The 20,640-nt window shown below is 45.6% G+C and overlaps 6 protein-coding genes across 6 annotated transcripts in view; 4 read left to right on the forward strand and 2 right to left on the reverse strand.

Annotated features, from left to right (window-relative positions):
* The window catches only part of LOC125948971 (cytohesin-1), a 46,574-nt gene extending 45,781 nt beyond the window's left edge, over positions 1–793 (reverse strand). Inside the window, exon 1 of the mRNA XM_049675542.1 lies at positions 184–793. Within this exon, the coding sequence (XP_049531499.1) occupies positions 184–259 (76 nt within the window). The 5' untranslated portion in view covers positions 260–793. The remainder of the gene's footprint in view (positions 1–183) is intronic.
* Positions 794–1,547: 754 nt separating this feature from the next.
* LOC125959419 (SUN domain-containing protein 3-like) lies at positions 1,548–2,198 on the reverse strand. The gene is made up of 3 exons (XM_049692242.1): positions 2,022–2,198; positions 1,804–1,962; positions 1,548–1,730 (listed from the first exon to the last, which is right to left on the reverse strand). The coding sequence occupies exons 1-3, from the start codon at positions 2,196–2,198 to the stop codon at positions 1,548–1,550; spliced, it is 519 nt and encodes a 172-aa protein (XP_049548199.1).
* A 714-nt stretch (positions 2,199–2,912) lies between these two features.
* Positions 2,913–7,573, forward strand: LOC125952870 (uncharacterized). Its single transcript, XM_049682611.1, has 6 exons — positions 2,913–3,861; positions 3,962–5,634; positions 5,696–5,764; positions 5,836–6,030; positions 6,113–6,248; positions 6,317–7,573. Exons 1-6 carry the CDS (start codon positions 3,552–3,554, stop codon positions 6,430–6,432), a joined length of 2,499 nt encoding a protein of 832 aa, XP_049538568.1. The 5' UTR covers positions 2,913–3,551; the 3' UTR covers positions 6,433–7,573.
* A 369-nt stretch (positions 7,574–7,942) lies between these two features.
* On the forward strand, positions 7,943–9,587 carry LOC125951993 (testis-specific serine/threonine-protein kinase 6-like). The gene is made up of 4 exons (XM_049681183.1): positions 7,943–8,224; positions 8,307–8,473; positions 8,549–8,990; positions 9,061–9,587. Exons 1-4 carry the CDS (start codon positions 7,943–7,945, stop codon positions 9,322–9,324), a joined length of 1,155 nt encoding a protein of 384 aa, XP_049537140.1. The 3' UTR covers positions 9,325–9,587.
* Positions 9,588–13,317: 3,730 nt separating this feature from the next.
* Positions 13,318–14,335, forward strand: LOC125959420 (angiopoietin-1-like). Its single transcript, XM_049692243.1, has one exon. It carries the CDS (start codon positions 13,318–13,320, stop codon positions 14,269–14,271), a length of 954 nt encoding a protein of 317 aa, XP_049548200.1. The 3' UTR covers positions 14,272–14,335.
* A 422-nt stretch (positions 14,336–14,757) lies between these two features.
* On the forward strand, positions 14,758–15,839 carry LOC125951676 (fibrinogen-like protein A). Its single transcript, XM_049680646.1, has one exon. It carries the CDS (start codon positions 14,806–14,808, stop codon positions 15,778–15,780), a length of 975 nt encoding a protein of 324 aa, XP_049536603.1. The 5' UTR covers positions 14,758–14,805; the 3' UTR covers positions 15,781–15,839.
* The last annotated feature ends 4,801 nt before the right edge of the window (positions 15,840–20,640 follow it).

Consider the following 20,640-nt stretch of genomic DNA (forward strand, 5'->3'; position numbering starts at 1 on the left):
TTGGCCAATTGCGCTTTGCTAATTATGGGGGTGCCTTATGACGACACACGCCGTGGCCCACGACGCGACGCTCGAAGCGAATTTGGAACGGGGCGAGGGTAACGAGAAGCAGCGGAAACGAACGGAGCGGGTGCCGCCGCCACCGCGCCGTAGGGCAAAACGAGGTCGCCGTGGTGTACGTACCTGGCAGTGGGAAATTTTCCGTATGCTGCGAAATGTTGGACATCGTGGCGTACGAGCTCTCCATTGTGTTGACCATAGTTTATGCTGTTCGGTGGCCGCTTCGCTTGGCCTTACCTCACCACCGGTGAATCACCACCACTAAATCCCCCGTTTTCTGAATCACGGTTTAGTGTTCACATCTGGGAGAACACGAAAAACGTACGGACAAACTTGGGGAAATTCACGGACGCGCGAAGAAGGGCGGAAGACGCCAGCCAGCAGTGGCCTGGGTTTCTGGGTTCTGGAGGGGCTTCTTGATCACTTTTGCTCGGTTTCACGAACGGCACGAACGCGGAAGGAAACACGGGCACAATTTTCTTCACATTCCGATACAGCTAATCAACAAAAGGAATCCAAGTTTTCCCGTGGGCTTTTTCTATCTTTCGTTTGTTTTATTGTTGGGTTTTCCTCGAGCGTTTGGCTATCTGAAGCGCGCCAGAGTCCTTACCAGCTCTGGCACTCGATCCTATCATTCATTATTGTTATCTTATCACAAAATTCACGAAAAAGTACCAAAAATGTTAAGAATTTCCCACTTTTTAAAGAGAACTCGGAACTCGGAACGATTTTCGAACCGGAGACCAAAACAACGAACAATAAAAGCAAGAGCAAGCGGGAAGAAGAAAATAAAGCGCACACTTACGCCTTTCTCACACACACCTCTACACATCTCGTGTACGTACACGCTGCTCGGGATGTCGGATTATAGCAAAGGGCTAGTTTCACGCCCCCGGATTTTCAATTTTTGTACTCCGACCATTGTGGTTTTTTGTAAAATTTGTGCATTTTTCAATTTAATTTTCTCTCCTTTTTTAGTGCTTTATCAACCGGGAAAATAGGGAGTATTTGCATAAAAAAAACGAATTATTTGAATGAGCTGTCTGCTTCTATCAAGCGTGATAGAAACACCGAACTCCGGCGGGGCAACACTGCTGTCCCTCAAAAATTTTGAACGAAAACGGTGCAGGCAAAAAAATGGAGTTTTTCAAAACTATCCAACAGGTTGCTTTATGGTTGCCGTTTTTTCCCTTTTCATGGACCTACTCTCTCTCAAATTATTGTTTCGTTTCTCTATCCGAGTAAACCAGTATCCAAAAGTGAAAACAATTAAAGCCTCCCCGTTTCAGCAGGCCGGTACGGCAATGTGTTTTGTGCTTGCTGTGGTTAAAATGAGCATAACATGGATTTATTCCTCTAGTATCAACCCCATCCAAGAGTACCTGTTTAGTTTTCTGGCGTTCCGTGGACTCGTATGCTGAAGCGTTAACATAAAAGGAAAATTTGGTTTAATTTTTTTGCGATCGACAGTCCAAAAGGCTTTCTCCTTACCGATAAATGCAGGTATACTCTTTGCCGTGGTTCGAAAGAATGTTCACGCGCACGTAACGAACACTCTGCTTTACAGAATTCTGGCGAAGCTGAAAGGTTTCCAAGAAATCGTGCTCGTATTCAAACCGAAAGTTCCCGTACCAAGTGTCGGTCTTAGGATCCGAAGGATCATTGGTTCCCTTTTCATGAAAGAAGATTAATACAAGTATGAATTGTCGTTTTCCTTTAAAATGAATCCCAAACGATACTTACCCAAACCTCAAACTCGTTCATTGCGCTGTACGTCTGGGATCGCGGATAGGCGTGTCGAGGAAAATGCTCAATCGTTATCGAATGCAGCCAGATCCTGCTCATCAATCGTATCACCACTGATCCTTTGCTCCCTAGAATGGCGTAGCACGTTCCACAGTTCTGAAATAAGCCAGAACTTGGTAATAATTGTGCCAGCGATCACTGATTGATTAAAGTACCTGCAGGATGCATTGCTTCTGGTTATCGGAGAACGATGGCAGCATATTTTGGAATTTTTGCATTAGCGTATCGTTTGCTCCCGGTATGTGGCTCGAAACGGATATTACTTCCCCGCCAAACCGATGGGCCGCATAATCAGTTGGACCGAATTGGTCAAAATTGAGCTTCTCCAGCATGGCGAGTCTTTCATTCAGCAGCGCTACTTCACGAGTGTTTTGTAACTTTGAAACAATCGCAAGTTCCTTACTTTCCGTTTCCGCAGAAGACCACTTGCGACCACCGACTTCCGTTGTCCAAGGCTGAAACACCGTTCTAAAAAGTGCAACAAAAATGAACGCCGACAGCGTCGTCACAAAAATCACTTGAAGGCTGGAATAAAGTGAAGCCATTTCTTAAAATATCTCTTGTGCAACTCTCACACGACAATGGCTTGTTTCACAGGTGTACTTGGATGGCGAGAATCAACCAAAAAATTGTTTGCTAGATAGAGAGATTTTGTTCAAAATTTTTGAGGAACAGCAGTGTTGCCCCGCCGTAAATCGGTGCTTCTTGATAGAAGCTGGCAGCACTGACATCATTTAAAAAAAATCGTTTTTTGTGCGAATACTCACTGTTTTCAAGGAGATAAACCTGGTTGATAAAGAACTCAAAAAGAAGAGAAAATTCATTTAAAAAATGCAACAAATTTTAGAAAATACGACGATGGTCAGAGTACCAAAATTGAAAATCCTGGTCCGTGAAACAGGCCCTTTGCTATAATCCGACATCCCGAGCAGCGTGTACGTACACGAGGTGTGTAGAGGTGTGTGTGAGAAAGGCGTATGTGTGCGCTTTATTTTCTTCTTCCCGCTTGCTCTTGCTTTTATTGTTCGTTGTTTTGGTCTCCGGTTCGAAAATCGTTCCGAGTTGCGAGTTCTCTTTAAAAAGTGGGAAATTCTTAACTTTTTCGGCCTTTTTCGTGCGTGTTTGAACAATTTCGAGTCATTTGCAACTCCCGTCGTCGTTCTCGTTCGAAGCGTTCTAGGCCTTCCGGACCAAGAAGCGAAAAAGTGCGACGAAGAAAGAACAACAATAAATTCCGTCGCGATAAATTCGTTCACGGTTTGCCAGAATCCTACGGCACGAGAGGAATTGATTTACGCACAAGCGGACGGTCAAACGAGTCCAGAGTTTAGGTGTAAAGTCAGTGGGTCAGGGGCGGCCTGCGGTTACGGAAAATACGCAAAAAGACGGAACCTGCCATGTGCCGCTTCACGGATCCTGTTCCGGAATTGTAATTATTTCTACGTCGTCGTTAAGCATCGGGAATTCCGCACGAGCGTGCGATCGTGGACAGAAAATCACCCTTTCAACCCACCCCTGGGTGGGAGGCGCATCGGAAGCATGTGAAACGGTTGCAGGTGGTGTTTATGTTTAGAATAAACAATATTACATCACACTACGGTGGCCGCCGCAAAGGCCAAGAGGTCGCATTCCGTAACTAGCGTCCGCCGCGAACCGCAAAGGATTTTACGCTAGTGCTTTCGGCGATGGACAGCAACAAGAACGAGGACTACACTACGACCAGCGGCACCACTATCGGCAACAATAGCAGTAGCGGCAACAACGGGGGACATTTCGCCGGCGGTGGTAATCCGGCTGGCGTCGATGCAGGTTGCATTGTCGTGAAAGCGGTATCCGCTGCCAAATATCAGAACCATTTCAACAACAACAATCTGATCGAGCAGGAAAACCTGATGCCGCCGGTGAACGATAATAGAATGCTACGAAACGAGCACGAAGCGGCGAACGGTGTTACGGTAGAAGTTCCGATCAAAGATAAAGTGTTTAGCGAAAATGGTAAACCATTTAGGGGCACAATTTGCTTGCTAAATTGATTATATTCAACCACAGATCCTGGTAGATAATAATTCATGGTTCGCGTTTTATCCCATTGCAGGTTCGACACGAAGTAGCTCTCTGTTTGCGCAATTAACACCGACAACTGCACCATCGGCATGCCGTAGCAACGGCGAGGAACAGTTGCTCATCAACCACACAGCAAGCGTGGAATGCCTTACGAATAGCTTTAGCGGAACAACCAACGGTGTATCGAGTGCGTACATCCGGACACCGAATGGCGTGGCCGTCAATGGTGACAATCCTACCGAGGAACCACAGGCACAGCTCGTTAACGTGGCCAATGCAAAACCGGATGAGGGGGCAGCGCCTGTGCCGGATGAGGGTGACTTTTCCGACAACAATTCGATCGGCAACCTGTCGTACATCAGCGAAAACGGGTTGGTAGAGGAAATCATTCTTCTGCCGAACAATGCCTACTCGGACGATGACAATGGATCCACCTCGGATGACTGCATCTATGCATATCGTGGCGGTGAACCGGGCGGAATAGCGGGCCAACTGCTGGAACTACGCGGTGATCAACCGCCCGACGACGAAACTGACTTTCTCGAGATGGACTTCGATCCGGAGCCGAGCTCGGAGATGGAAAATTTCGATAGCCACCGCGAAGCGACGCTGGGTGATGATGATGGCAATGGTGGGGCCTTTGCACTTGGCCGCTCGGGAGAAATTAACGCTACCGTGGATCGTGCCGTAAGGAACGGATCTCGGGAGTCCTCGCTAGTATCGTCGCCCCATCAGCGACTGGAATCGGAACCGAAAGAATCACACAATCAATCCCCGGACAAACAGGAGCACAGTGAAAACGATTCAGAAGACTATCCAGATGGCAGCTTGCTACCGTCACCGACAGGAGGGATGGCAGTTTTGTCCCACTTTCCGGCGGTGGCAGAGCCTTCCCTATCGGAGGAGCATTCAACCAAACACGAAGGACAGGAATCAGTGAAAGCAACGGCCAGTGAAGAAAAGCGCCACACGGAAAGTCCCCTGGAGCGAATACAAGATCACCAAACCGGTGCCATTCCGAAGAACGTTCCGACGCACTACGTTGCTGCCTCCCCAATCAATCTGGAATGTCCGGCACCAACACGTGGTTCCTCGAATTCTAAGAATCTAAAGCTTGATCTAAACTTGTGCGGTACTAGGTCCACATATCCGTACTATGACCAACGAGCTTACGTCGATTACATACTTCCTACGGAACAGCATCGTCCGATGCCTATCGGTGGAGGGGAGGAAGAGGAGGAAAACAGTTGCTTGGATTGTGCCGAGCAGCAGTTCCTAATGGCTACCAAGCAGGATCACACACTACAGCGCCAGTGCAGAGTTTGCTCAGCGAAAGGACGCCGAGCTCGACAGTCGAATGCCTCGAAATCCAGTGGCCGAGGTACGGATGGTCGACAGTTGCCCGAGTTTTACGGATTCAATGATACCGGGCAGCATCACTACGATGAGCCGGTATCGGTATGTGGTGGCGATGAGTCCGTGGAGGAAATGTTGCTGAACATGCGGGCAGAACAGCTAGCATTTGAAGCTCTGAACAAAGTGAATGCCCTGAAGGAAACGCCACCCAGTAGCGGTCATTCGCAGAGTGAGGAGAGCCTTTTCCGGACTGTACGTTCTACTGCTGCGAGTAGCGCACTATCGGTGGCACAACCCACATCCAGCAACCAACCGGACCAAGAAGTGCCCCTTGATTACTTCCAAGGAGTAAGTACACCAGACCACCAGAGTTCCGCAAGCTTGTATTAATTGATTCTCTTTATTCTAGGGCTGTCCTGAGCACACGGTAACCATCTACACGATTAACTGTGGTGAGCTGACAATAATCGAGGCTTTGGTAAGTTCGGAAACGGGTTTCGAATGGATCACAAAACTAAAACCAAAACCTCTTCGCGAAAACATATACAGACACGCATCGGGGTTGCTCCTAACTTGGATGTACTGCGGCAGTACTTCAATGAACAGTACGAGGTGGACACATCAAAGATGAACATCCCGAAGTACTTGTTGCACATGTCGAAGCGTGATTGTAACTATAAGAAACTGATCGAGGCCATCAAATCCTGCTGTGATGATGAAACGTTAGACGTTCAATACTACCCGGTATGCATTCAAGCGAGAGCTACAAGCTCTCAATTACTTACTAGCAGTTAGCTGACACTGTACTTTAATCCTTCGTTCATAGCTGGACCCCTTTTCCGATACGCCAGAGATTGTACAGATCAGTTCGTGCGAGATCGCGAAACGATGGACCGCAAACACCAACCTGCGACAGTTGATACATTTCAAGCACAAACACTTTCACACGCTCAACGTCCTCGGTAAGGATAAACATCAAAACCGTAGCGAGCGGAACGTGGAAGTCAAACAAATTTCTTTCCGTTTACAGGTAAAATCGTTAACATACTGCGGCAACCGTCACGCGGTAGGCATACCAATCACATGGTCAGCATCCCGCAGTACTACAAAAGTGGTTCCATCACCATCACCCGAATAGACTCCTGAGGACGGCTGCTGCTACCGGCTGTCAGTCCAAGATCATCACCCTCATCGATAGGACTCCCTTTCCCAGTACTGTTATCTCAGTGAGCTTGACCTTATAGCTGTTATCCTTTCTTCCTCCACATACAAACAGACACAACCCGTGAACACACATTACGCCTAATGCATAGTGCGCTTATTGGCGTAAGCTATGTTTTATTGTTCGCCCGTTACGCTTACTGATCATATTGCATATTCTTTCTGGCGCACCGCCGGGCTACAATCGTCCCTTGTTCAAATGGATTCTCTGTAAATATTAGGTAGCGTCTTATTTATTCTACGGTACGCGCGGGTTCGTGGCGACACACAGCAGTGCGCGCCGTTTTATCAGGAGCTGCAACTTATTTGGTCAGCAAGACTACACATACCTTTTGGTTTAAGGTGCGAATTTTGCCATAGAATTGAGGGAAATTCAAATGACAAAAAAAGATGAACACAGAATAGGAAAACTATGGGATTTGTTTGGCTTTTTGGCAGCAGCGGCTGGCCATCGATTTGTTCGTTTTCATTTTAATTTCTTTAGGACTCCGATCCCAAATACCAAATTAATAGGTTAACGAAATTGTATTTGCTAAGATTCTACCGATACCACGGTGGTGTGGGAGTGGCATCAATGATACTCTTTATCAGAAAAATACCTAACACACAGCGTTGCTTGATAGCTACCACCCGCTCGACATTTTATACTCCTCCACCGTCCGCCCAAAACTGCATCCGGCTGCATATCTTGGCTAACGGAAACGGAAAAGATATCCAGAAAAAACGAAAAAAAAAGAACGCGCGGAAGAACTTATGGAAACAATAAAACGTGAAAGGTTTTGATTACCGTATTATATACATTCGTATACACGTAAGCGAAGCACCTTGCGGGCCACGTTGCGGTATCTGGCACGGGCTGTCGGATCGAGAAAGAGAGAAAGAGAGAGCGGGGAACCCAGGGCTGGGTTGACGGACACAATTTTTACACCAACTCGATGGCCTTCACCACTTCCCCACGTGTACGATCAATTTCTGTACGTTCGGTGCCGGGGATGCCACCACGCAGCGCACTAGCACGCAGCAACAATTCGAAGACCAATATCGAACAGAAATAAACAAACAGTATAACCGAAAATGAATGCGTCTTTTGTGTAGTACGTTTAGCTTTAGTATCTGAAAGTAGTAGAAAAAATTATGGGCTTATTAAAATCATTCGTTTTACTCAACTACGATTTTTTCCTGTACTTTCAGACCATACTTTTCATAATAGCATTTCAACTAAGCCTTTCAAACGGTATGCACGATCGAGAATGCTTAGCTTACTATGTGAAGCGAAAACCACTTTGAATGTGAACTACAATTGGTAAGAGAAGTTCTTTGTCGTCCAGCTAGTATACATTCAGCCCATTATTATTATCCATCCCAGAACCCAATGCCCTTTGCTGAGTGAGCAATCGAGCCTCTCCAAGCCTCGTAGTCCTTTATCGACCGTTGGATGTGGAAGTCATGGATAATTGATCTTGTGTTGTGGGTAAAAAAAATCAGAAGCAAAATAAAAGCGAAAAAAAATCGTTCCTCAAATTTCTGTTACCGCTCGCTAAGCCGTACGATGGTAACAAAGAAAACATCTGTGGATAATTCGGGCTTGGAAACCGCGCTTTTCGAAGCTGCTGGTGCCAGCGAGTCTCGGCGTCCATCGGATACACCTTCCGTTCTTGCAAGGCATAACATCACCTTAGGAGAAATCATCGGAAATGGGGCGTTCTCGTGTGTAAAGGTTTGTGCTAGTGTAAAGGGTTTGTCCAAAGGGTCCCAGAACGTGTTGTAAAACCCAGTAATTCCCCCGTTTTGTTCCACAGAAAGGTCGAGCACTAGGGTACAAGGATGTGGCGGTTAAAATTATCTCCAAAAATGCGGCCACGCAGAATGTGCTGGTCAAGTTTATGCCGCGTGAGTTAGGAATTATCAAAATGTTGCGGCACAAAAATATCATCATATACTACGAGTACATCGAGACGAACATGCGGTAAGTAGTGATCTTTTGGGCCGGTTGTCAAGGACATCAAACCATTCAAACGCTTCCTGGATTTACTCTCGCTAGGTATTACATCGTAATGCAGTACGCAGAAAACGGATCGTTGCTGGAGCTGCTGAAGAAGGAGATCAAGCTCGATGAGGGCCGTGCTTGGAGGTATTTCCATCAGCTGATCAGTGCGGTCAAGTACATCCATTCCATTGGCATCGTGCACCGGGACATCAAGTGCGAAAACATTGTGTTTGATGCACGTGACAGGCTGAAGTTGATCGATTTCGGATTTGCCTGCCATGTGAACACGAAGGCCGATGGAAGCGTGGAAATGATGATGCCAACGATGTCGAAGACATTTTGCGGTAGCCACGCTTACGCCAGTCCGGAAATTTTACGTTTCGCACCGTACGATCCGGTGCCGTCGGACGTTTGGGCGTGCGGAGTTGTTCTTTTCTCGATGGTATGCGGAAAGCTGCCCTTTACTAATGCCAAGGTGGTATCAGTGTTGCTTAAGGTTTGTAGTTGATGCCGTATTCTGTTGCTACCTCACAGTATATTAATGTAACCCTTTGCCATCATTGCAGATCATGAGCGAGGGTCCCAGGTATCCAAAGGAGGTGAACGTGAGCGATAAATTAAAATGTTTGCTGGACGAAATTTTCAAACCTGTCGAAGCGCGTATAACAGTGGCCGGAATTCGGAAAAGCAATTGGTTCCGGACCGTACCGGTCACAGCTACGAACGACTCCGTAAAGACCGTAGAAAACGCTGCTTCACGAAAGGAGCACATTGACCAATTGCCGGAGAAACGTTTCAAACTAGACAATCATGTAAAGCGTCTCTTTTGACATGTGTCCCAAATTTGGTTTGAGGGATTAAACTCCCTCAAATGAAAAATAATAATTAAAATAGTATTGATCATAGAATTTACCTCGCTATCGTCGTGATAGAGATGATAAAATTCAAAATTGAATAACCGTTAGAACGATTCCTTTCCTGCTGGATCATCGTTACGTTGATCAGTGATGGACACTCAACGGGCAAATCGTCCTTGAACGTGTCATTGAAACTACAATGCAACCGGCGCAATAAACTGCACTGAAGAATCCCATCCGACCCATTCGTCTTTGCTAGTCAATTTCGCCCCGGTGATTTACCGTCGACAATATGGAGCATAAGTACTTTGTGCAGTACATTTTCGATCGCCAAGAGCACAAAAAAGTGTAAAAGCGATTGAGGTCGGCCCGACGGTATAAAGGACGCACCGTGTGGACGGATGGACGGGTTCGTGTGATTGTAAATCTTGTCTCTGCTAGGTCGACCCATCCCGTGGCCCCAGTTTCGACTCGTGTTGTGCGGTGGTACTGAATGCGAAAAACGAATGTTGTTCGCTTGCAGTGGGTTGGAGGTTTTCTTTTTGCATTATTGAAGCTGTTGCTCCGAGGTGTGATAACCATTGTCACTGAATGTGTATGGCAGCTGTATGGCGTACCGATTTGCGCAGCATGTTATGTGGTTGCATGGAACGTATTAACGTGAAGTTGTGTAATAAAATTTTAAAGAAATGCATGTAGAATTTTCCTTTTATTTGATCACTTTAGCTACGAGAGAACTGTATAAAAATCAACCTTAAAGAAAATATAAAACTGTTGTAGTACTTCAACCATCCAGCGCAAGTGCGTTCCTGGGGTTTTAGACGCAATTCACTTGTTCGGAAGCAGATCAATCGGTAAATATTCCGCCTCATAAATCTCGTAATTATGGAACGTTACACGCCATTCATTGGCTGCCACGCATCCGCCCTAACAGCATTAACGAAGCCTCGGAGTTCGTAGCAGCAACGCTGGTGTGCTGCTCGATCGCTCCCGAATCCTCGATCCAGCAAACCGGTGGTACCAGCATTCCGCCCTACAGCGATCCGTACGTTCCGGCTTAAGTAAACACGGTTTTCAAACAGTATTTAATTAAGTATAGCACTTAGCACTTCCCGCCATCCTCGGGTAAATACACAATATTGAGCCATGGGGCGGCAGCAGCAGCGGCACCGAGAGCGGAGGTGAGTGATGAAACACGGAGAAAAATCTATCTCCACTGCATCCGACCCCAAATCCGGCCATCGTCGCTGGGTTGCGTTTCGTTGAGCGATACCTTTGCATTTGAATCCATTTTCTTCCATGCTCCAGAGGTCAATCCGAAGCGGAGTGGAAAACACTTTCCGTTAAGCCGTGACCGTGCAACAGGCACCAGAGACGATCCGCAGGGCCTGGGCGACGACGACGACGATGGCGACGGCAGCGAAGTGTAAACATTGCTGGTGCGAGCCTATTAATGACTGCCGTGGGTCACGGTTTCTAGCTGCCGGATCGTTTTTGGCCCCACTCTGCTCTGCGCTCTGCAAACGAAAACATCAATCGCCACGAGGATGAATTTATTTTCCCTGCAACTTGGGGGCCAGCAGAAAACCGGGAGTATATCTGTCGGGGAACTGGTCGATCGCTAGCTCTAGCCGGCAGCTTCGGCTACCGGTTGGTTAACAAATTATCACGTCGACACCACGGAGTGTAGAGGAAAAAATTTACGATATTATAATGAGTTCCACGAAGATCCATGCCGCCATTGCGGGGAGTCCGGAGCGCTTCCGATGCTGAGCTGTCTTGTTCCAGGTTTTTGGGACGTCAGGAAAAGACCGACACGACGGTCAATACACTTATTTTAATGGAAGCTCTTGTTTAATGAGTCAAACTATCGTTATGCCATCCGTAAAACGTTTGCCATTTGTAATGCTCCGTCATTTGAAGCATTTTTGAGTTGCGTTGGGCCCAAAACGGCGACTTCCGTTTAGTGCTGCAGGACCAGACGATTTCCCACAGACACTGGCCCACTGGTTAATGGTCCGTAGTGTTTACGGACATTCGGTCGGCTTCGGTGCGATTCGATGCGGGGCCATGTAATCACACGCCTGCCTAACTTCTGGACTTTGTCGAGTTGTTCAAATTATCCAAATATCTCCATTAGCGAGTTGCTTACGCATGGTGATGTTGTCGTCCTCCCAAACAGAAATGGGGACGTATTAATTGAAAACCATACACGTTTTTGGTTCTCCCAAACTGTTCAATAGCTTGCGACATGCTTCGTGAACAAATATGAACACGAGGTTTTGAAAGGGATTTTATGAAAGCGTAATTTATCTGATTTATGCTGAACCCACCTCTTCACCGTCGGTCTGGCTTTGAAAGGATTATCCATAAATTACGTTACGCAGGTTTAAGCACCCGGGCTTGCTCAACACAGCAACAACAACCGTAGAGCACCGCTCAATGAACTGCCACCGTTGGTATTTCAAACAAATTACAAACAAATAAGCTCGCAAGCCGAAATCGTTTTATGAATTTACAGTTCCAGAGCTATAATTCCTGTGCTTCCTTCCATTCCCCGCGAAGAAAATATCTCCATAAACAGGCACTCAGAGGCGGCACTCCTGGTTGGCCGCGGCCAACCGGCACCGCCGCCTGAACAGGCGGAACCCTTGGCTCCCTTTTGGGCCATATATTTTGATTTCTAGCTTCCCCGGTATCCCGGGTAGCCCGGCAAGCAACGCGGGTGGCGATGATCGAAGGGAGAAAATGTAAAAATGCGACTCGCCACTCGACTCAGTGGTAACCGGCGGTCGCCACCAAGGAGCGAAACACTGAGAAAAACCCATAAAGAAACCGCCATCAATAAATTTAAACTGTTTAAAAACCTTCCAGAGAGCGGTGCACAGATGTTTACGACTTCTTCTTGTTCTATCATCTTCTTTCCTGTACAAGCCTTCCGGAGAGGGTGGCTTCTTGTGCTGTTACGGGACAGCGAGCCAACAGTTTGGTTTGGGTAAGACATCGATGCGTGTGGGGCGCGTACACCACGGAATAATCTGTCCAACCAGACTCGATTGTGGCTTTTGCGGTCGGTTATCCACGCTGGTCACTAGAGTGTCCGTGCTTGGATGGTTTTGGTGGTTAAAATGTCCCCATAGGAGTCATTTCGACGCATGAAAAATGTGCCAGACTGTAGATTGCTTGTTAGTACCGTCTTTGATAATTATTTTTTCTCGAGTAGTTCCATGATGTTATCAATAAGATAGCAATGGTATGAAGGATAGAAGACCAATCGAACAAGAATCGAATAACGAGTCAGCTCATACAAAAAAAATCACGAAGACTATATTCCGATCAAGTAGGATTATCTTGAGATAAAGTTCAACATGAAGAGACTCAATTGTAGCATTTTATTAAATATAGGACCGATTTCAAAGGCATCTTGCAGTATCAAAATTCCTATACAATTAATATTAATTTTTCAAGGTATAATTCAAGGTATTTTATAGTTCTTTCAGCGTATGTACATTTGAACTGTTTATATAAAAAAGTGGAGCAACCTGTAATGGAGAATGGTTATACTCATCCATAATTAATTAGCCATGTGGTACGGCACGAGATACTTACCATAACCGTGCGCTCAACAGTTCCACCATGATGACCACAAATAGCCTTGGAATGCAATCCATCTTCGCCCAGGTTTGGCGTTTGCGAAATCCACACTCGCCACCATTCGAATGTTGCTTCACACAGTGATTCGGTATATAACATCCCCTCCGAATAGAACTGGTCGAACATTCTTATTTCACCTTCAGCGGACAAGGTGTTAGCGCCAGTGTGTGCACCAGCTACTCAACAATGAAGTCAAGTGTGTGGTTTCCGTTAATTTTTGCTGCAATATCTGCTGGTGCCAGTGATGAAAGTACGGAAAAAGCGATCACTGCCAATAGCCTGGCAGATGAAATTACCGGGTTTACCTTAGAGATGCTGTTGGCCAAGCTGGACTGTATGCAGCACAAGTTTCTGGAGCTGCAGATCGAACTGCACGAGCATCGCGAGGAAGTGGCCCAAAATCGGGCAACTCAGGAGAAAACCATGGCCGATTTCCTGTGGGCTATGCATCGGCTCGAGTGTGACATTGGGCGCAACGTAACCGTGCTTCAGGATCAATCGCGACAGATCCTGGCCCAGCAAACGGCGTGTGCTAACCATGAACAGTTTCGAGAAAAACTGTTCGAATTTATACCGAAGCAGAACCATTCCTATCATCGAGTGTCAGGTTGTGCTGCGTCAGTATTGAAGCCAAATCATGCGACCTTTTCGTCGTGCAGAGAGGTGCCATCGAATGTCTCGGGATCTTATCTTATCCGTGCCAACAACGAAAGTGAACCATTCAGGGCGTACTGTGAACAGCAAGCATTCGACGGAGGTTGGTTGGTGGTGCAGCATCGATTCGATGGATCATTGGACTTTTTCCGCTACTGGTCCGAGTATCGAAATGGCTTTGGGGATGTTGAGAAAGAGTTTTGGCTCGGTCTGGAGAAGCTTCATCAACTCACGACGGAGCGTCCACATGAGTTGATTGTTGAGATTAAGGATTTTAGTGGCAATTATGCGTATGCTCGGTATGACGCCTTCGAGATTGGTAGTGAAAGTGAGCAGTATAGCCTCAAAAGGCTGGGAGCGTACAGTGGATCCGCTGGCGATTCCCTTGTGTATCACAAGGGAAGTCCTTTCTCAACGAAGGATCGAGAGAATAATTCCCACAATTGTGCAACCACGTACAATGGCGGCTGGTGGTATAAGCAATGCCATGAAGTAAATCTAAACGGACGCTATGAGAACGCTGATGATACTAAAGCAATGAATTGGTTTCATTTTCAAAAAAATCGTATAGGAATGAGTTATTCGAGAATGATGATTCGTCCACTGAAATAGGGTCATAATGGACCCCACTACCTCTTAAACTTGGTACCAGTTTAATTTGGAATAAAATGTATGTTTAATGTAACAATTTAATATGTTTTCCTAACGAAAACAAAAGAATGTCGTGAGTAATTAAATTGACTTCAAAAAAACACAAGAAAGCGTGTGTGTACCAAGGGCATCGACTGTTGAACACGCTTGAGATAGTAAACCACATCGAATGTGATGATTGAGTTGAACATGGTAAACAATCAAAAGAGTCGTAGGACATGATATGGTAAGAGTAATACGCACGCTGGCCACCAATTTCAACGTACAGAGATGCTGTAAGTTATCTTTATGGTTTGTGGTTACTGTAACCACAATGACGATATGGTTGACATTGACACGACACGAGCATTTTGCGCCCATTGCCGATGTATGTTGAGCAGATTTCTTTGAAATATAAATGAGCATTTGCTGACAGAACGAACTAAAAGTTTTTAGTAGACACTCCGAAAGGCGTTACATCTTTGCTCCGCCTAAAAGGCGTTCCATCTTGCATCAATGAAGACAATACTTTGGTTTGTTCTCTGTTGTTGTGCCTTATCGGCGAGGGCAAGTAATCAAAATACGATCCCCGGTACTACACCATTATCAGACGAAATCTCTGGGTTCAGTTTGGAGTTGCTGCTAACTAAGCTAGACTACATCCAGCATATGCAAGAAAAGTTGCATGATAAGTTGTTTGCAGCCGTTGGTAAACTTGAGAGTGAAATTGGACGTAATTTCAGCAAGCTACAAGAACGATCGTCGCAACAAGGAACGTGCGTTAACCATGGCGTCATTGGCATACCGGAAATACCGAAACATAATACTACCGCATCAACAACGGAACAGATCGCTGGCCTTGCTTATTCGTCGTGCAGAGAGGTGCCATCGAATGTTTCAGGATCATATCTCATCCGTGTTAACAACGAAAGTGAACCATTCAGGGCGTACTGCGAACAGCAAGCATTCGACGGAGGTTGGCTGGTGGTGCAGCATCGATTCGATGGATCACTGGAGTTTTTCCGCTACTGGTCCGAGTATCGAAATGGTTTCGGGGATGTTGAGAAAGAGTTTTGGCTCGGCCTGGAGAAGCTTCATCAACTCACGACGGAGCGTCCACATGAGTTGATTATTGAAATTAAGGACTTTCGTGACTATTATGCTTATGTCCGCCATAACTCGTTCGCCGTTGGCAGTGAAAGTGAGAAGTATAGACTCAAAGCACTGGGAGCGTCCAGTGGAACAGCTGGAGATGCGCTGGCCTATGGCTTGGGAATGCAGTTCTCAACGCAGGATCGGGACAATGACCGATGTAACGTTAATTGCGCTGCTGTTTACAAGGGTGCTTGGTGGTACAACACGGGTCCTTACTCAAATTTGAACGGATTGTACATGAATTCCAGCGATGGTAGAGCGATGGTATGGTATACCCTTACAAGGACCTACATCGGAATGAGTTATTCGCGTATGATGATTCGCCCTTTGAAGTAGCAAAGCAGTTTTGATTCGCATACGAAGGTTCTGTTTATATCAACACGATACATGATTTTTAACGTGCCTAATATTCGATGTACACATCGAATGCTTAAAAATGTATAAAATGAAAATAAAACAGCAAAAATGTTCTGAAACAAGTTATGTCTGTGAATATGATACTTCTTTTTGTCAATTTCAACTGTCTGAGAAATGAGTCTTGAGAAAGATTTTCTAAGCAACCACAGGTAGGCTATCTCCTCTCTAAATTCTATTGGAAGGACACTAAATAGCATAGAGCATAGCTTGTAGAATTCAATTGATCAAACTGCAGCCCCTTTTTCAATTGCAAAGAGCGATATTTCGAAACGCAAAAACCATTTTAAGGACAAACTAGCCAAGCATTTATCCTAATTTTTGAATTTTCTTACCAGCGTAGATTCTGTTTGCGAACATAATTATCCTTTTCTTCGGAATTCGTTCGGAGACCATTTCGATGCTTGTTCCATTTCAATGGAAATTGTTTGGAGATTTCTTACCACCCTTCGAATGCTGTCGATTGGCTTTTGGCACGTCATCTTCACCCTTCTTCAGTGTTGACTTAAGAGCGCCACCAGCACGCCTCAAAATCGACTCCCACTGCCCCTCCGGGTGTCCTTTTCCTCAGCACACTTTTGACTCGCACGGCCAGCTATTTTTAAAGATGCTCTCCCCTCCATTCTTCCCTTCTCTCTCTTCGTTTATAACGGACGTGCACGTATGATGGATGGACTACCTATTAAATTGATATTTCCGTACGATTTCGGTGAAAAATTGGAACCCATTGTCGTTGACATAAAATGCTGCCGCACAAACTCACACACATCATGCGGCACACCCAAGCAACACCGAGAAGCTGGTGTATGCTGCTAGTCATAAATGTCACCGCATTTATCTCACCATTCCGCCGAGTCTCTGGCCTTGACGTTTTTTTTTCTCTTTCTTTTTCACATTTCCTTCTTCGGAGGCCTGATCCACCTCCCTATTGAAAGCATAGACTCCTTCGCCGCCACATAACACGTGTTTCGGTGCGTGTAGACGGTAGCACGGTGGTGGTGGCTTTCGAACCTTGTCTCAAAAACCTCTCCGCCTGCTTTGGCTATAACTCACCTCGTGACTTCCAGACTTCTGACATGTTCCGGTATGGTGCGTATTTGTCAGAAACACCTACCAGCAGTGAGGGTCGCACGGGGGCAGGGCACGGAACTAATAGACTTTCAAGAGCCAGATCCTAACCAAGGGTACACTTTTGGTGCTGGGCACTTCGAGCGCAGATCTAAGGATCGATAGCGGTGGCGGTGGAGCAACACTCTTTAAAATTAATTGATGTGATCGAAAACGCATCAACCGAAGCCACTCCAATCAATAACTCGACCGAGCCCACCACACCACGATTGGCTCACAATTCGCGAAAGGAGCGCCCGGCGCGTGTTCCTTCGCGAATTGGAATCAGGACACGGTACAGAAGGGCATCGGATATCAGGCTAACAAGACGTTTTGAGGCTCGATGTTTCGGATTGCTCATCACTTTCCGAATTTTGCGTTCTTGCCTCTTTTTTTTCGTTACTGATGTCTTGTTAAGCGATGTGACATTGTTTATGACATCGATGCGTAGATGGGGGCCTAAAACGTTTTCCTTGTTATTTGGTGGCGTGCTCCAAAAATGGTCGCGAGACATTCGATACTGTTTCCCCTGGCACATGGCACCTGATGCTCAACTACCGGTGACCAGCAGAAGGTGTTCTTCGGGTGCGTCTTGATACGTTTGACCTTTTCCGTGGCAACAGGATTGACCATCAGGTGGAGCCCACCTGCGTCCTGGAAGGTGTATCTAGGACAGTAATGGTATCAACAGCAAATTGTTGATTTAGGATCCGACGATCCACGAATCATCAAAGGTGTGTATGTGTGCCATTCTCCTTGGAGGGGGTGGTTGAGGTTCTTTCTCTTCGATAACATTTACCGAATGTTCGGCGAACCGGAGGATCGTTTCGGGTATTGTTTTGCAACTAACGAGCGGTATCAACCGGTAGTCGGTTTCTTTTGAACTTTGAATTTACCAATCGAAGTCGTTTGACTTCCGAGAAAACCATAAGCCAGCGATGATGATGATGATGATGCTACAATCGATCAACGATTGGAAGCAATTGCGTTTTTGTATCATCATTTTCGCTCAAATACTGTGATGGAACTGCGACGAGAGCAATAATCGAATTTCAACCAGCACCAGCAAATCATTATCTTCTGACGGCTTGTCATAAACACATCCCGTCATTCGTTTCTGCCGATCAACTTGACTGCTGGTGGGTGGCAGTGTCACTGACCAGTGCTGGCGGCTAGGATATTCAATTGATTTCTCTTCAATTCCTCGTCACAAATATCTCGCTTGCGGCTGGTCTTATTACTTCACCAGGCCGGAGAAGTATGAATTAAGGAATCTTGAAGCATGAATTGTGTCTCCAAAAATAACATCGAACCGGGCCGTCCTAAACCGGTGCCTAAATCTGACTCTCGATTGTGTTTCGTGGTTGGTGAAGCGCGATGGCGCACGTACTGGCTCGCCGGGATTTGGTATGGAAAATGCGTTCGTTCTATTTTCGCTCAAGATTGTACGCATGATGTGTTTCCAGAATTTTTATAAAAGAATAACGACGGGGAAAACAACAAGAAGCATAATGCCTGCTAGGCTGTACGGTGTCGCAAAGTCAATTGTGAAAGCTCAAGGTTAAGATGTTGGGGGATGCGAGGATTTAAAGCGAAAGGTAAGCACCTGTTGTACCTTGTTTCGTCGTCGAACGGTATGTTTGCTCGTTAAATATTTCATTTTTGCGAAGGCTCAACTCCAAAAATGGTTTTGTTTGAAATCTGGAATCGAGATTTAGATGTTCTCGATATTCGATATTTGTAATGTTGTTTGTCTCCATATCTTCGTTTCATTGAACGCTACAAGAATTGGATCTCCTTTCCGCGAATTGTTCAGTTGGAGTGATGCCGAACTACACGCAATGAAGTCGTTCAACCAGGGAATGTTTTCTAGGTTGCAAGGATACTTGAGACTCAGGAATGCTAACAATGGTTCTAGAAATTGGAAATTACGGGAGTTGGAGTGAGTGTTTAACCAGAGTTTTGGTTCCTTTTAAATGTTAGGCGCGTTGTCGGATTGGCTTTTTTTTGGCGCTCGATCAACTGGTAATTTGTTTGATTCCTTGGGAGTATTTAAAGCCTTCTTCATGGTTTAATCAGCAAGTACCCGGAACGTTGACGTTCGGATGTCACGTACCAGGTGGTATCCAGAACACGAACTTCCTGCAGTGTTCATATGTCCAGAAGAAACCATGCCCGGTCAGTAGTCAAGTGGCCAATCTGCCACTTCGTGTAGGCCAATCTGTATAGGCTTAAGCTGCCCAACCGAGCAAGCTTTCTCCTTCGAGGATCTGTTACGTCAGTAGGTCTACTAGGAGTAGAAACGAAATTAGTTGGACTAGAAACTTTTATACTCAATCACCAAAACCATACCAACCCATACTTGATCGTGTGAAACTTTCGATAATAAATTTGACAGCGTATGCGGTATCCGCTGTCTTGACGGCGACTGATCACAGCAGTAGTTATCGTTTGCTTTTGCCAGCTCAAGGTCACTGGTTGGTTGCTAAACACTGGGGTTCATTGGTCCCAACCGGGTCGGGGAGGGAACTGTGATAAATTTGGATTAACATCTCTCAGTTCATCGAGAATAATATGCGGGCCGTGGTCATAAATGGGGATGCTGCGCCAATCGCCATTGAAGAGAAGCGCAAAACACTTGCCGTTACGACGCAAGTGTTTACGATGCTTCAGAACGAAGCAGCATAAGAAATCTGGACGACGTAACCGCAACTTTTATACCAAAGATTGTGCAAATCTTTGCCCGAATTAATCAAGTCAGTGACTTGCAGTTGTGCGAGCAAAGTCCAAACCGTCATGATGTGAATGATATGATGCGGAATTCGAACTGAAGAAATTGGTAGATGGACAGATTCTCGACAGGACCCCTTCAAGACCTTCTTTACTACCCTTTAACTGTATTAGACATCTGGGATTGTTGCTCGCGGTATATTGAACATGAACTGATCAGGTGAATCTGATCAGCTGGATGAAGCTGTGGCCGATCTCCACTACTGCACAGCTGTCGTTATTAACTACCTCCCACAGACTTCGCCGAGAATGTGCTTGCAGTCGTTTGCGACAAATCTCTGCTCAAGACATCGATAGAAGCTTTTCAATGCGCTAATGCGTAGCTTGATCCCAGTCAGTTCAGCCATCTTCCTGCGTGATACCGAGAAGAACGCATTGGCCTATAGAGTGAGTCCTTAACATCCAGTGCGTCCTATCTTAACTGAGGAAAATTAATGAATAATTATGAATTTTTACCATTTTCTGGTCAAAAAGTCTATCAGTAGTTAACATTTCCTGCAGATGGTTTAAACAGTTAATTTTTTTTTATTTTTAAAATTATTTTTAAAAATATATAAACCAAGGCCATCGGATCAAAACAACTATTTATACAAAAACAATCTACATACTTCAGAAGATGATTATTGTTTGTCTTATTTATTTGCTGCTTCCATCGCGGCATCGCAACATCGAAGAGAAAATCTTCTAAACAAACATTACGTCATTTTATTGAAAAATTATAACATAAAATGCGTCATTTGCTCTTTAAAAGGTTTAATTTAAATATTTCAACAGTTTCTTTTCGTTTTCATCAAAGCAACATTAATCGGCGATGCGTCTACGATAAGAAACGCTCTTTGGATTGACGTTTTGGCATCCGCATGAAACCATTTCAGCTATGCTACA

Source organism: Anopheles darlingi, chromosome 2 (genome assembly GCF_943734745.1).
Source record: "Anopheles darlingi chromosome 2, idAnoDarlMG_H_01, whole genome shotgun sequence".
NCBI lineage: Eukaryota > Metazoa > Arthropoda > Insecta > Diptera > Culicidae > Anopheles > Anopheles darlingi.